Genomic DNA, 12,761 nt, shown 5'->3' with positions numbered 1-12,761 from the left:
GAGCACCGCCCCACGGCTTCAGCAGGGAGCCGGCTGCCGGGGAAGGGCAGCGATGGCGCTGCTACCGCTGATCTTGGTTCCCCTCACGGTGCTGCCCGCTGTCCTGTATCTATGCTGCGGGAGGCGGCACACGGGCAGCGCCGCCGCCGTGCTGCAGCGCCGGGAGCCGGGGCGGCCGGCAGCCCGCAGCCCTCCGCGGGACACCGTGAGCTGAGGGGGTGTGGGGAGAACTAGGGAGGGCGGGTGAGCGGTGGGGAAGCGGGCCCCGGAGCTGATTTCTCGCCTCCTCTCCGCAGTGGGCTCCGCGGCTGTGCGGCTTCTGGCTGCGCTTCTTCAGCCATGCGGTCAACACGGTGAGTCGGGGCGCGGGCACGGCCGCCGGGGCACAAAATGTCCGCCGCCGCCCGGCTGGGGTAGCGGGGCTGTGACAGCACGGGGAGGGCTGGGTGTTAAGGATAGAGATGCGTTTTGTAAGGGATTCCTTACAGGGACGCTTATCTCTGCGCGTTTTGGGGTGCCTCGTGGCCCCTAGGGGTGGTGGGGTACTGCGCGCACGGAGCTGCTCTCTGAAGAGAAATTCTTTTTCTCTGAAGAGAAATATCTCCTTCCTTCTGCAGTGACCGGTGGCGTTGTCCTCTCTGGGACGGCCGGGTTTGGCTGTCCCTGATGCTCCTCAGCTTTTAATTTCGTGACGGCGTTGGGTTTACAGGCAGAAGTCCCGTTTCTGTAGCGTGACATGTCCCAGAGCGTGGCAGCAGGTTGGGCCTGGACTGAATGCTAACAGCAGGCTGTGCCCTCATTGCTGAGAATACAGCGGGCTTATCTCATGGGCAATTTGTTCCAGGATATGCTAACCAGAATATCTTCCGATCTTTTGCTTTGTGGCTGCATCTGCTGTGTGACCCTGGGCTCATTTCCTTTCCTGACATACACCCCCTGGATGGGGGACGACATACATTCCCCACCTCCTCATACAGGTGCTTACTGTTGCAGATTACAGCAGATGGAGGTTTAGGAGCGATGCCTTTCCAAAAAGAGGCTGTAATTTCTACACAATTTGTGAAGCAATATGTCACTTCGTGGATGCAGGAATGTGTACCTTGCTTCAGACTTGCACTGAGTACCGGAGCCACGCTCCTTTCGAGTGTTTTGGAAGTCCATTCTTGAGCTATTAAGGCACGCTAGAACAAGGCTGATAACCCTGGGGCTGCTGGCATGGCTATATTGGGAAGTGAGGTATTCAGAGAGTGTTTCCAGCTGCCTGCTACCATGGAGCCTCTACATTTCTCATGCTTTTCCAATTTGACTGTGTTTGCTGCAGGAGCTGACTGAGTGTCTTCCACTGGGCAGCTGAGTACATGCGGTGACAGGAAAGGTGCTGACAAGGGGAATAAATTAAATAATAATAAGCTTCTGCCCCATCCAACATTTGTATGCCCAGAGCAGGAAGAAAGTAACTGTTGGGAGCTATATGGGTGCCTTTTAACAGTGCTGCAGCCTGCAGGTGCAGGTTTTCTGGGGCTGAGTTGGGGAAGGACAAATGCATTTCCCTGCAGAGATGCAGGAGAGCCAGGAGAATACAGTCCTTACAACTCTGTAAGTGTCAGAGGAGGATGGAAAGCATTTCGGACCGAGTTTATGGCCTGAAATACAAGTGCATGCTCTAGGGTGTTCTGCAGCAATTGTGAGCATATTCAGCATTCACTGTCTCGTGGGGAGGATGCTCAGGTCAAAGCTGTGGCCAACCAATGTTTCTGCTTACGTTTCTTCTAGGCTTTTGGACAGTTCTTGTTACTGCCGTTATTAGTAAGGTAAGTGGAGGGTTTTATCTCCTACTGTGCTTCTTTGTTTCTTTTTTTTTTTTTTTTTCAAAGGCGCTTGCATTGCATACATATTATAGGTTACCTGAGATTACCTTTTCAAAGAGAGAAGCAGCATAATTTGAGTGAAGAATGAGTAAGATTGTTTCATAGAGCTGGTTTGATAGATTTTTATTATTTTTTTAACTACTCTGGTTTGGGTGACCCTCTACGTGAAGAAATTATCCCCTTTTCACACTCAGGCAGGTGCACAGGAACTGAATTCACCAGATTGTCTCTTTGCCTTTCTAAGCTCTTGCTAAAGAGCAGTCTTTCTTTCAAAGCTTGTTGTTTTGCAAATCTGAAGCATGTACCACCAGCAGTGGGAAAATAATAGTAGTGAGAAAATGAAGTCGAACATGAAGTTCAGAGTTTTTAATATGTTCTTTTTAAAGACATTCATTGTTCCTGAGTAACCTTTTCTTCTTTCCTCTCACGTATGTTTTTATTTAGAAACTGTGCCTGCGAGTGTACTTTGCACTATAAGCCAGTAGTCAGGAATCTCACGCCCTCCCTTGGCTTACATATATAATTTGCTAGGTCATCTGTGCAGATCCCAGGGCTTGGAGAAATGTGTTGAATGCACTTGGTACTCCCTGAATTTTTACTTTGGGTCTGAGCCTTTTAAGTAAAGCAAACCCAGACAAGTGTCATTGCAGTTATGCAGTAGATCATTCCTTGGTATCTGTGACATGGTCTGGATTTCTATGCTTCACTCACGTGTACTCCAAGCCCTGAACTCATGCAGATTCAACCCCTGTCACATTTGGTTGCAAACAAGCTATGTTGAGGCAGGTCACGGAAAAGTCTGAAGAGGCACTGGTTTTAACGGGGTAATGTTTGAATGTATGATGCAGACTACCTTATTTTATCTCTTTTTCTCTCCATTTCTGTCTTTTTTGGTCTGTGGGTGATGTGTCTAATTAGAGTAAATGGAAAAACTTTCGCTGTTTCTTTCCCAGCTTGGGTTTATGGAGGCTGTCTGGCCTTACGTCAAGAGGTAGGAGGCTCTATTAAGCAAGCAGAATAGATTGGGAGCTGTCTTCAGCAAGGGTTTAGAAAGGTGTGAAAGATTATCTTCTAACTGTTGCAACTCCCTGCTGTGGGAGCAGACTGCTACAACAAAATGTTCTTGGGTAAAGTTCACTTTGAACAGTCTGGAGAAATTAGTCATGGTGGAGCTTGCAAACTCTAGCAGCAGCTCTCTCTCTCTTTCAGGATGCACAACTTGTCTCTAATGCGTTCTCTTGACATTTGTGAAGATCCCACGTTTATCCCGGAGGTTGCTGCGGAGGTTACAGAAGACAAATCTGAGGCTAAGAGCACTTTGGATATTATGAAACAGCTGATAGATGCAAGGTGAGTACGTGATGTTTAAGAGTGGAGTGGAAGAACACACGTGTTGTCATTATATTAGTCAGAAAGTGTCAGTAATCTGGATTAAAAATTCTTTCCATGTCATGGTACTTTACAAAACAAATAGTGCTGCCAGCCACCTCTTAATTTGTAACTTACAAATCACCAGTAGTTGCATGCAATGTGAAGTTTCTGCTAGCTTCAGGAAGCCTGCTTGGCTCTGCTTGCACTGTGAGAGTGGATATATTTAGTGGTTGGCCAGTCAGTGCATACATCCCTTAAGTGAATTTGCAGGTGTGCTGTTTCTTGCCTGCAAGGAATCTCAAATAGAAAACAGCAGTTGCTGGGAGGAGAAAAGAAACACAGGGTACAAAGCAAACAACCCATAAGAAATTAGTCTTTGTTACTTAGGCTGTGTTGAGAAAGCCTGTTTAGCTTCTTCACTGCGGCTTGTGCTTGATTAAATCTCACCAGATTAGGGATGAAATGTTACAGAAGCTCACGTGTCACACTGAGGTCTGATGCTGAGATGGGGGCAGCTGGACTGCTATGAATGCTCTCCCCATCTGGTTTTGTTCTTAGCTGTGGGTCTGTCCAGGAGTTACTGAAGATGTCTACGAGCTGTGCTTTACCAGTATCTCAGAGTAGATTCTCTGGATATATTTGAGCTTTTAGTAACACTGAGCTTGCTTCCCACTTGAGCTAGAGCACGGAAAAATGCTCAGTTCCAAGGAGTCTGACAGCTAAAATCCTTAGAAAAGCAGTCCCAACGATGACCTGGAAGCAGGCAATTCCCAACCTGTGTTGGACTGATGCTGGATTCTGCAGGTGTAAACAGAGGTGGCTCTGATAGTTCACAGTTGCTTTTTTAATCCTTTTTTTTTTTTTTTTTTGCAGGCCCGATTCTGCCAGCAGCGGGTTCAGCTTCAAAGGGATCAAAGACTACCTGGACTGCTACCGGTAGGTGAAGGAACATCTGTCTCACTTGTTCCTCTGCCATGGGCTGCTGCTGCACCACAAGCTTGCAGCCATCTCCCTGTTAGAATTGTCCTTCAGGTACTGCTGTTTAGCATCATCCTTTCCAGTCCTTTCCCTCTACTAGAATAACAAAGGAAAGCCAACTGGGAGAGCTGGCACAGCTCTTACAAGCGCTGCAAGGATATTTAAGTACTGTTTGTCTTGGCTTATCGCTGGTCTCCTCTGGGAGAGATTTCTACATACCTTGTTTGCCTAAACAAGTGAGTGAGAAGGTGAGGAAGGTTTGTATGGATGATGCAAGCTGCACATACTGTGGGTCTATGAAGAACCCCTCAACTCCCCAGCTGCTTGTGTTCTTGTGAGCAGTTTGGCTGCGTTCTCCCAGTCCTTGTGTCCAGCTTGGGAGCAGCTGGAAGCCCATCCTTGACTGCGAGGTTCCGTGAGCTGTTGGCTGCTCAGTACCTCCTGGTTGCCTTTTGGACATGCGCCAGATCTGAAGTGCTGAGATAAATCCTGCTGCGCTCCTGGCACGTATTCCTCAGGGGCCAGCCCTGCCAGTCGGCTGTGGCCTTGGAGCAAAGGGCTGACTCTGCAGCCTGGTGTTACAGCTGAGGCTTCAGTGCCAGCCAGAGGCGGATCTGTTCATGGGGTAACATTAACAGAGAGGCCTTCCCTCCCTCCTGAGAAAGGTGGGTTATGACAGTGCTGCTCCGAGACCCTTCTCTGTTAAGGGAAGCCTGTATAAAATCAGCTGTCCTCTTGTTTAAGTTCATAGTACTGGCAGTTTCATAACCTTGGGCTTTGAAGAGCTTGAAGGCTCTCCGTAAAGTCCTTCCCTGCTTATCTGGTGTTTCAAGAACATCTGAGCAAGTCTCCCAGCTCCTGCCCTTACTCTGAGGGTGGGAGGGGTGTTGTGGAAGAAGCTCTCCTCTGAGGGAAGGGTGTCTTCTCTTGTGATGGTGTCAACTGTGTAGAAATCATCACCGCACGCAGATTCTTATCTAGTTGCTGGTTAAGGCTGGGACAGGTGCTGCCTTGCTGCCTGACAGACAAACCCTGCGCGTGGGTGTGGTGTGGGGGGCCTTGTAACGAAGATCCCAACTTCTGTCCTGTAGGAGCGGGAAGCTGACACCGTCTCAGGTGGCAAAGAACATCATTGCCACGTTGGAGGACTGTGACAAATCCACGCCCCCACTCAGAGCGATAGTGCAATGGGACCGGGAACAGATAATGCTGGTAACGTCCTCCTCGGGTAGCAAAGGGGCCTCTGCCACCCCAAGAGTGGTAGCACCCATTAGAAAGGACAGAGGCTCTTCTTCTGATATGTTGCACAGAAAAAAAAAACATGGTTTTTTGCTTCTTTCTTGTGTTGGGGACTAAAAAAAAGTTTGCTTCCCTTCCTGCAAAGCGAGTTAGCATTAAGGCAATCTGTTTGCTACCGGGCTCCTATTTTTAAACCAGGATTTGTGTGCTTCTGCGGCCTTGTCGCTTCCAAGCAGTAAATGCTTCCCCCATCTGCATGCAGTGGAAGAAAAAAGAAACCTTTATCATTTGGCTTGCGAGCAGCCTGACAAAGCCATTTGTGGTATCTGTTCTGATATGGGTAATGACTTTCAGTTCAACTCTCTCTGCCTACTGATCTAACATACAACTTTTTTTATTTTTTTTTCCCTGCTGTGCAGATGGCTGAGGCCTCCACTGCTCGTTACAGGAATAAATGTACCCTGTCTCACCTAGATGGCATCCCAGTGTGCGTGAAAGAAGAGTTCAAAGTGGTGAGTTCCCTTGTCTAGCTGTCAGGTCATGCAGCGAGTGGTCAACCTGGACAGCTTGCTGCAAGGAGGTTTTAAGGCCAACTCCTCAGCATAAGCCCGTGAATGCTTTTGTAATAAGGGTCAGTATATGGAGATTCTGTGATTCTGTAATGAGTAGGATTAACGAGTTTTGCCATTTGACGACAGATCTCAGGCATGACAGATGTTTTCCATATCGTGGACTGATCTCTTCAATCCACAGGGAGCAGAGGGTGGGGGTGGGAAACAGTCCCTCTGCTGACAAGATGAGAATCTACAGAAGCACCTGTAGCAGTGGGCGTAACTGGCCGGATTTCTCAATCACTCCCTCTGCTCCGCTGGCAAAGCATCCCTCTCTCCTTACCTTCAAGGACACACTTGTATCAGAAATATGAAAGTTACTCTGAAAGTCCTCACCCACAGCAGGGTTGTGCTTGCAGCTTAGCAGCGGTTACTACTAAATAACTCCTGGAGATGCCGTCAAGCTGTCCTGGACTCAGCACATAAGTGTTGAAGAGTACTTAGCACACCCTGAAAATGAGTTCATCTGGTCTTTTGGCATCCATGTAATGTCAGTTCCTTGCTTCAAAGCACTGCAGGTTTGAAACGCTGCAGCTCCTTCCATAGAATGTGAAAGGAAGCCAGTAGTGGAGGGTTAAGTGTCCCTTGCAACAGGAACCAACACAGGAGAAGATTAAGATTGAGACTTCCTAGCTCTGACTTACTTCAGTGATGTCTGAGATCTGTTGTGGGGGTGAAGTGTGCATGTGAAGCATGCACGCATGCCTGCCTGCCATACCAAGGTTTTAGGATGAATAATAAGGTGTCTTCTTGCTAAGGTACCTTACCATCACCGAGTAGGAACGGTGTATCTCGGGACTGAGCCTGAAACAGAAGATGCTACTGTGGCCAAGAAGCTGCGAGAGGCTGGAGCTATCATTATTGGGGTTTCAAACATGCATGAACTAGGGACTGGAACGACTGGATGCAACCCTAATAGGTAAAATTCCCTTCCTTCTCTCTCTCCCTCTCTCCTCAGACCTAAAAGTCTGTCCAGAACTGCCAGGGAAGGGTACAAAAATGGGGCAGACATGTAAGAATAAAACTGACTGAAACACCTCATGCAGGGAGAACCCTATGGGTATGAAAACAGAGTAGATGTTTTCATCTACCTGTACAAAGGTAAGAGGAAAGCAAAAGTAAGAGAGGATTCAAGTCATATCTGCTGAGTAAAGAGCTGTCTTTCCAAAGCCTTGTGTGCATGGAGGTGTAAATGTTTACAGGATGAGCAGCAGACAAAAGCAGTGACATAAAACAACTAACCAGCCATCTAATGAGCAGTCACAAAAATGGCTAATGGCCAAGAACAATGAGAAAAGGTACAATCAGCTCAGGAGAACATAGCGTTTTTATTTCCTAGCTAAAACAAGCCTGCTGTCATTTACTTCTGCGAATTTTCCAGCTATAGCAAGTGTAGCACTATCTGAGGTGGATTGGTGTCTCTTTGATAAGAGATCTGAATCCCTGCACTGTTTGTAAATCTTTTCCTGCCCTGTAACACACTTAGTCCTTCCTAGGAAAAGATTCAATACTATTTGTCTACCTCAGGTACCACAAGATCCCCAGGAATCCCTACAAGCCCAACCACTTCACAGGTGGGAGCTCCAGTGGGTCAGCAGCAGCTGTAGCAGCAGGTAGGTGGCCCTAATTTGAGCTTGGGGGTGGTGGGAGGCAAGTCCTGAGCCTCAGGCATTCAGATTTCTCGAAGGGTTTAGAGACTGGAGGGAATTTGTGGCTGAACAGAGAGCTCTCTGTGCTGCCTTGGCTACAGCTGCTGGTAGAATGGACAGGGCAGCACAACGTGTCTCTGATCGCAGCCCCCTGTGTGTATTTTGTAGGTCTCTGCCCAGTGGGCATTGGCACAGATGGAGGCGGCTCTGTGAGGATTCCTGCTTCGTTCTGCGGCGTGGTGGGGCTGAAAGGTAGTGCCCTTTAATCTGTGCATGCATGTCTTTACTGCGTCAGGTAGGATGCCACAAACAAGTCAGGCACAATCCATCAATTCCTGCCGTATAAAACCCAACTGGAGAAGCTCTGGAGCATAACACCCTGAGAGTCACACAGGTTGGAGTGGCAGAGTGGAAGTATTCTCAGTGCTGACCATTGAAGAGATGTTCAGAAAAAAAATAGCTTGTGTGTGTGACTCAAATGCTAGACAAAACTCGTGTGCTGCTTCTCTTCCTACCCACTTATCCCTCTTCTGTCTCCCTTCTCTGCTGGGAGGTGCTCGTGGCATAGCTGGGTATCTGTAGTGAGCTAGAGAAAGCAGCTTCACCCCAGATGGATTCCCGTTACCTTGATTATATGGAGGGGTTGATGCTGCTCAGATTTGTATCTGGGAAGTTAGACCCGGTAATGGGCTTGTGTCAAACCAGCACGTAGCCATTCTCTTGGTAACCTTGCTCCTGAAGAAAAAGGTATTGAAAGATTGGTGACTAGGCTGTGAAATCGCTGGCAGAAAAGCGTCTGGCAGGGGTGTGTTGCTAACTGACTCGGTGGGGTGGGGCAGAGCTCTCAGATTCAGATATTCCCAGTGATTGCTTGTACCCAGCTACCTGCCCTTTTCTTTTTTCTCCAGGTACGTTTGGGCGGATCAGCTGTCACGGCAGCTACCCACTCTCCTACTCCACAGTCAGTGCAGGTAAGAGGACTCGTGCCCCCCTCCAGGGACCTCGCTGTGTGGTGTTGTCGCTGGGGAGGCAGTCTGGACCTACGTAGGACCTCAGGAGGAAGGTCCTATTTACTCCCTGTCACGTTTTCTTAACCGATTTCTCTTTTAAAGGCCCCATCTGTACCTCAGTGGCAGATGCAGCCATTGTTTACAGTATCCTTGCTGAACCAGATCCACTCTATCCGTACGGTAGGTGAGCGCTCTCCTCCCTGAACCCAGGTGCTCTGCCTTCCTGCAGGCATCCTAACTAAAAGGAGGAACTCTCGCTTGCTCCCTGCAGGACTAAAGCAACCCAAAGCAACCCTATCAGATATGTGTGCTCCCGACCTGAAAGGCTTGAAACTGGGAGTAGACTGGACGTTTTTTAAGGTGCCTATTCTGTCTCTTTCTTCCTGATGCTTTGCAAAATGGAATTTTGAAGGAATTCAGTGCATTCGATGTTCTCTTACCTTTCTTCATGTGAACTTTTTGTATTTAGCCCTGTAGTTGGAGGGGAATACGGTTTAGGTAAAAACACCCACTGAGATAACTTTTTACTAGGGCAGCCTTTTGAGTAAAAGTCTGTTGGAGGTACAAGGAAAGGTAAAGACTGTACAGTTCATGGCTGCCATATGCTTCCTCATGCTGCTGTTTCTATTGAAAGGGATGCTTCTGAATTGTTTCCAAAAGGCAATTGGTTTAAAAACAAACGAGGAAAATTAGCATATCCATTTGGTGACAGTGGTGTAGCTGTTGAGTAGTGTTTTGTCATCCCAATGTAGAAACTGGGCTTGCAAGCTAATACCACTTGGCAATCGTAATGCAGCCTCATAAATATGCCCAAGATTTCTTCCTTAGAGGAAAACAGGGATGGTTTTGCCCCAGTGTTGAGGAGAAACATCATCATATTTAGAAAAGGAGACCTTTCCTTTTCCTTAGGGCACGCCTTGCAAGCTGTCCGCTTGGAGCAGGTAGCCAAAGGTGGTTCTGGAAAGCTCCACGAGGACCAAAGTCCTGTGAGGGTGCTCACCAAGGAGAGGAGGGAGGTGACTAAAGTCTGCTCAGTTCTTTCCTCTTGTTCTCTAGGCATGTGATGCAGAAGTCCTGACCATCTGTGAGAAAGGTAAAGAGCAAAAAATCTCTTAATCTGCATGAAGTTGTGTGTTCCCTCTGTGGAGGCATTAAAGAGATCTGTCCTGAAGTCCTTAAAGGCAGATGTTTGAAGAGGTCTGGCTGTACAGACAGTGGTAGCTTTGTATTGGGGAAGCCCCCCTGACTGCTGAGGGTTAAAAAGCTCAACAGTTGTAGGCTTGTCAGGTTACAATGGAAGAATGCAGTTCAGTGTGCTAAGCCTCTGTCTCTGTATAAAAGCAGATCCTGTGCTCAGTAATAGTTACTCTGCGAGCTTTTGTGGTAAAAGACTTAAGGGAGGGACTTGTTTCACAAAGTTATATTCAGTGGGAAAGACAGGGCTGGGATTTTATGATGTATCCAGTCCTCTGGTATTTCCTTGAAATCAGCCAAATGGTGCCTTCAGCGTGGCTTTGTTAGACTGCAGACTGAGGAAAACTGAACTGGGTGATGTGGGGGAAACAGATGACAATGTCTGTCATAACAGCAAGCCTCCTGTGCAGTGGGGCTGAGATAGGTCACAGAAGTGTTATCAGTCCCTCTTTACTGTCTGGGTTAATTGCAGGCTAAAGGGAGGAGAGGAACTTGCCAAAAATGTAGTTGGTAAGTTAGGAACTGATCTACAAACCCCTACCTCTGCCCTGTTGGAGCAGTGAGATCTGATTAGGGCTAAGACTTGGCTGTCACAGCAATCTGTGTGCAGCGTGATGCACTGAAGATATTTGCCTTGTAATGGCCAATGGGGTCTCTGACTTCTCAAGGGGGAGCAGATTCTCGTCCCTTCTGTGAAGTCTAACAAATGTTGTTTGTGCTTCACCTGTTCTGTGCTCAGCTGTGGAGTACCTGAAGAGTTTGGGAGCCAGCGTGGTGGAAGTGTCTCTTCCAGAGATGGAGGAAGTGAAAATAGCGCATGTGATCTGCATTCTGAGTGAGATGAGGGACATGCTGCAGCCTGACTTCAACAAACATTTCCAGGAAATGGTACGTAGCAGCAGCTTGGATCAATGGCAGGAGTTACCATGGCTGATGCAGAACAAGGGTCTCGTGGCAGTGAGAAACTTGGGGCTCTCCTGCTTTTTCTACGACAATCCACCTGTTGGATGACTGCTGATACAGGAGAGTAGACCTGGAAGAAAACTCCTGGGTATCACACTCAGTTTCTTGCTGTTGTTGATTAAACACATCTGCGGCCCCTCAAACTGTTAATGGCCATGGTAAAACTCTTCCTGTCACCGTGGAAGACTTTTAAAGCATGCAGGGATTTGAACTGCAGTTCCTAGGAAGACACTTAAGCTTGACAGCAGACTGACTAAGGTGGGAAAGGTGGGGAGAAAAGAGGAAGTCTGGAAGGTTCTGTCTTTCTTCACACTTGTCTAAGGCAAGAAGATGTGATTTAACAAGCCTGTTGCAAGGAGAGCCAATGACTGATGTTTTCTCTTTCAGAATTTGGAGACGCGGGCTACCCTAGCCTTGGCTTCCCAATTTACAGCTCTGGATTACATTACGGTGAGGAACAAACTGGTGCAGACATGAATGGGAGGCATCTAGTGAAATTGCAAAGGTGGGGTAGGTAGTTCTCTTAGCCTCCCCATACAAGTGGAAAGATACCAGCCAGCTGTGCTGCTCTGAGGGGAAAACATGCAAAATGGTGGGGCACGTGGATTGGCATGCTGCAGGTTGATTCCAAAATGAGGGAAGGATGCTCTCTTTTGCAAAGCCATGGGCTCTGGTGGGCAGAGGCAGTCATCACCAAACTTTGGCCTCGTGAACCAAGAGGGCCTGGTCAGACAGTAATCTCTCTGCTTGCAGGCAAACCGACAGAGAACTCGCAGCATGAGGTTTTTGCGAGAGATCTTCACCACCGTGAACTGCATCGTTACGCCAGGTATTATTGGCAGCCTTGGCCAAAGAGCTGCTCCCTGCCCGTTGTGGTGTGTTTTGAGAACAGCTGCTCTGTTAACTCTTCCTCCCCAGTTTTAAGAGTGTGACTTTTGTGCAGACTTGACTCTGCCTCAGGCCTCCAGAAGAACGCGGGGCCTGGTTGGAATGACTGCTGTGCGTTTCTGTTCTTGCTGCCTGTATCCAAGGCAGTCAGAAAACTCCCTTTTGGTAGTTGAAATATGAGGTGCAGAACCAGCAGAGTTGCACAGGAGGGACTAGACATCTACTTTTGTATGAAGAAATAGAAAACTGACAGCTCAGTTTATAAATCCCAACAACTTCATTGTGTTCTGGGGGAGGGAGTTTGCATTACTAATTTAGATCAAACATGGCATTAAGGAACTGAGCTGTTCCTTGGAGACTGCAAAGGAAAAGTCAGGCTGTGGGCAATTTGAGCACTGGATCATGTTGCCTAGAAAGGCTGTGGAATCTCCACCCTCCGATGTGATCCTGGGCAGCTTGCTCTAGCTGAGCTGGAGTTGGGCAAGATGCCCTCCAGAGATCCCTTCCAACCTCAACCATTCTGTGATTCCTCCACAGCTGTTGCTTCCACTGCCCCAAGAATCCACGAATCTGACCTCCTGACTGGCAGCAATGACACTTCATTCATAGTTCAGTCCATGAGGTAAGAAGAGTTGCTGTTTGCACTGTGAAAACAGAAATTTGTGAACAGATGGGCAGTGGGTGCACTAACTCTCAGAGGTCAGGATGGATCAATTCTCTCTGCTCCCCCCGCAAAGGGCAACTTTGCTGCTGCCCCAAGGCAGGAATATTGATGACAGCTTCTCTCCCAGGTTCATGCAGCTTGCTAACTTGACTGGGATTCCAGGCCTCGTGGTCCCCGTTGGTTATTCTACTGCTGGGCTTCCTATCAGCCTCCAGGTAAGCATTGTCTCTTTGAATGCTGGGTCACAAAATCCCCAGGTGGCTCTGCCAGGTTCATCCTGTTCCACACAGCACAATTGAGGAGTTGCCAGGTACTAGGGAGGAATT

General features: G+C 48.1%; 1 protein-coding gene across 1 annotated transcript in view; it reads left to right on the top strand.

Moving 5' to 3' along the window:
- Positions 1 to 4: 4 nt before the first annotated feature.
- LOC137864095 (uncharacterized) overlaps positions 5 to 12,761 on the top strand; it is a 16,207-nt gene continuing 3,450 nt past the window's right edge. Inside the window, exons 1-19 of the mRNA XM_068697899.1 lie at positions 5 to 205; positions 297 to 353; positions 1,774 to 1,811; positions 3,078 to 3,218; positions 4,113 to 4,175; positions 5,309 to 5,429; positions 5,876 to 5,968; positions 6,826 to 6,986; positions 7,595 to 7,680; positions 7,885 to 7,968; positions 8,625 to 8,687; positions 8,829 to 8,906; positions 8,998 to 9,086; positions 9,783 to 9,819; positions 10,660 to 10,808; positions 11,271 to 11,333; positions 11,637 to 11,712; positions 12,309 to 12,393; positions 12,563 to 12,650. Of these exons, the coding sequence (XP_068554000.1) occupies positions 53 to 205; positions 297 to 353; positions 1,774 to 1,811; positions 3,078 to 3,218; positions 4,113 to 4,175; positions 5,309 to 5,429; positions 5,876 to 5,968; positions 6,826 to 6,986; positions 7,595 to 7,680; positions 7,885 to 7,968; positions 8,625 to 8,687; positions 8,829 to 8,906; positions 8,998 to 9,086; positions 9,783 to 9,819; positions 10,660 to 10,808; positions 11,271 to 11,333; positions 11,637 to 11,712; positions 12,309 to 12,393; positions 12,563 to 12,650 (1,725 nt within the window). The 5' untranslated portion in view covers positions 5 to 52. The remainder of the gene's footprint in view (positions 206 to 296; positions 354 to 1,773; positions 1,812 to 3,077; positions 3,219 to 4,112; positions 4,176 to 5,308; positions 5,430 to 5,875; positions 5,969 to 6,825; positions 6,987 to 7,594; positions 7,681 to 7,884; positions 7,969 to 8,624; positions 8,688 to 8,828; positions 8,907 to 8,997; positions 9,087 to 9,782; positions 9,820 to 10,659; positions 10,809 to 11,270; positions 11,334 to 11,636; positions 11,713 to 12,308; positions 12,394 to 12,562; positions 12,651 to 12,761) is intronic.

Source organism: Anas acuta, chromosome 1, assembly GCF_963932015.1.
Source record: "Anas acuta chromosome 1, bAnaAcu1.1, whole genome shotgun sequence".
NCBI classification, from domain to species: domain Eukaryota; kingdom Metazoa; phylum Chordata; class Aves; order Anseriformes; family Anatidae; genus Anas; species Anas acuta.
This window is presented reverse-complemented; position numbering and strand designations above follow the sequence as displayed.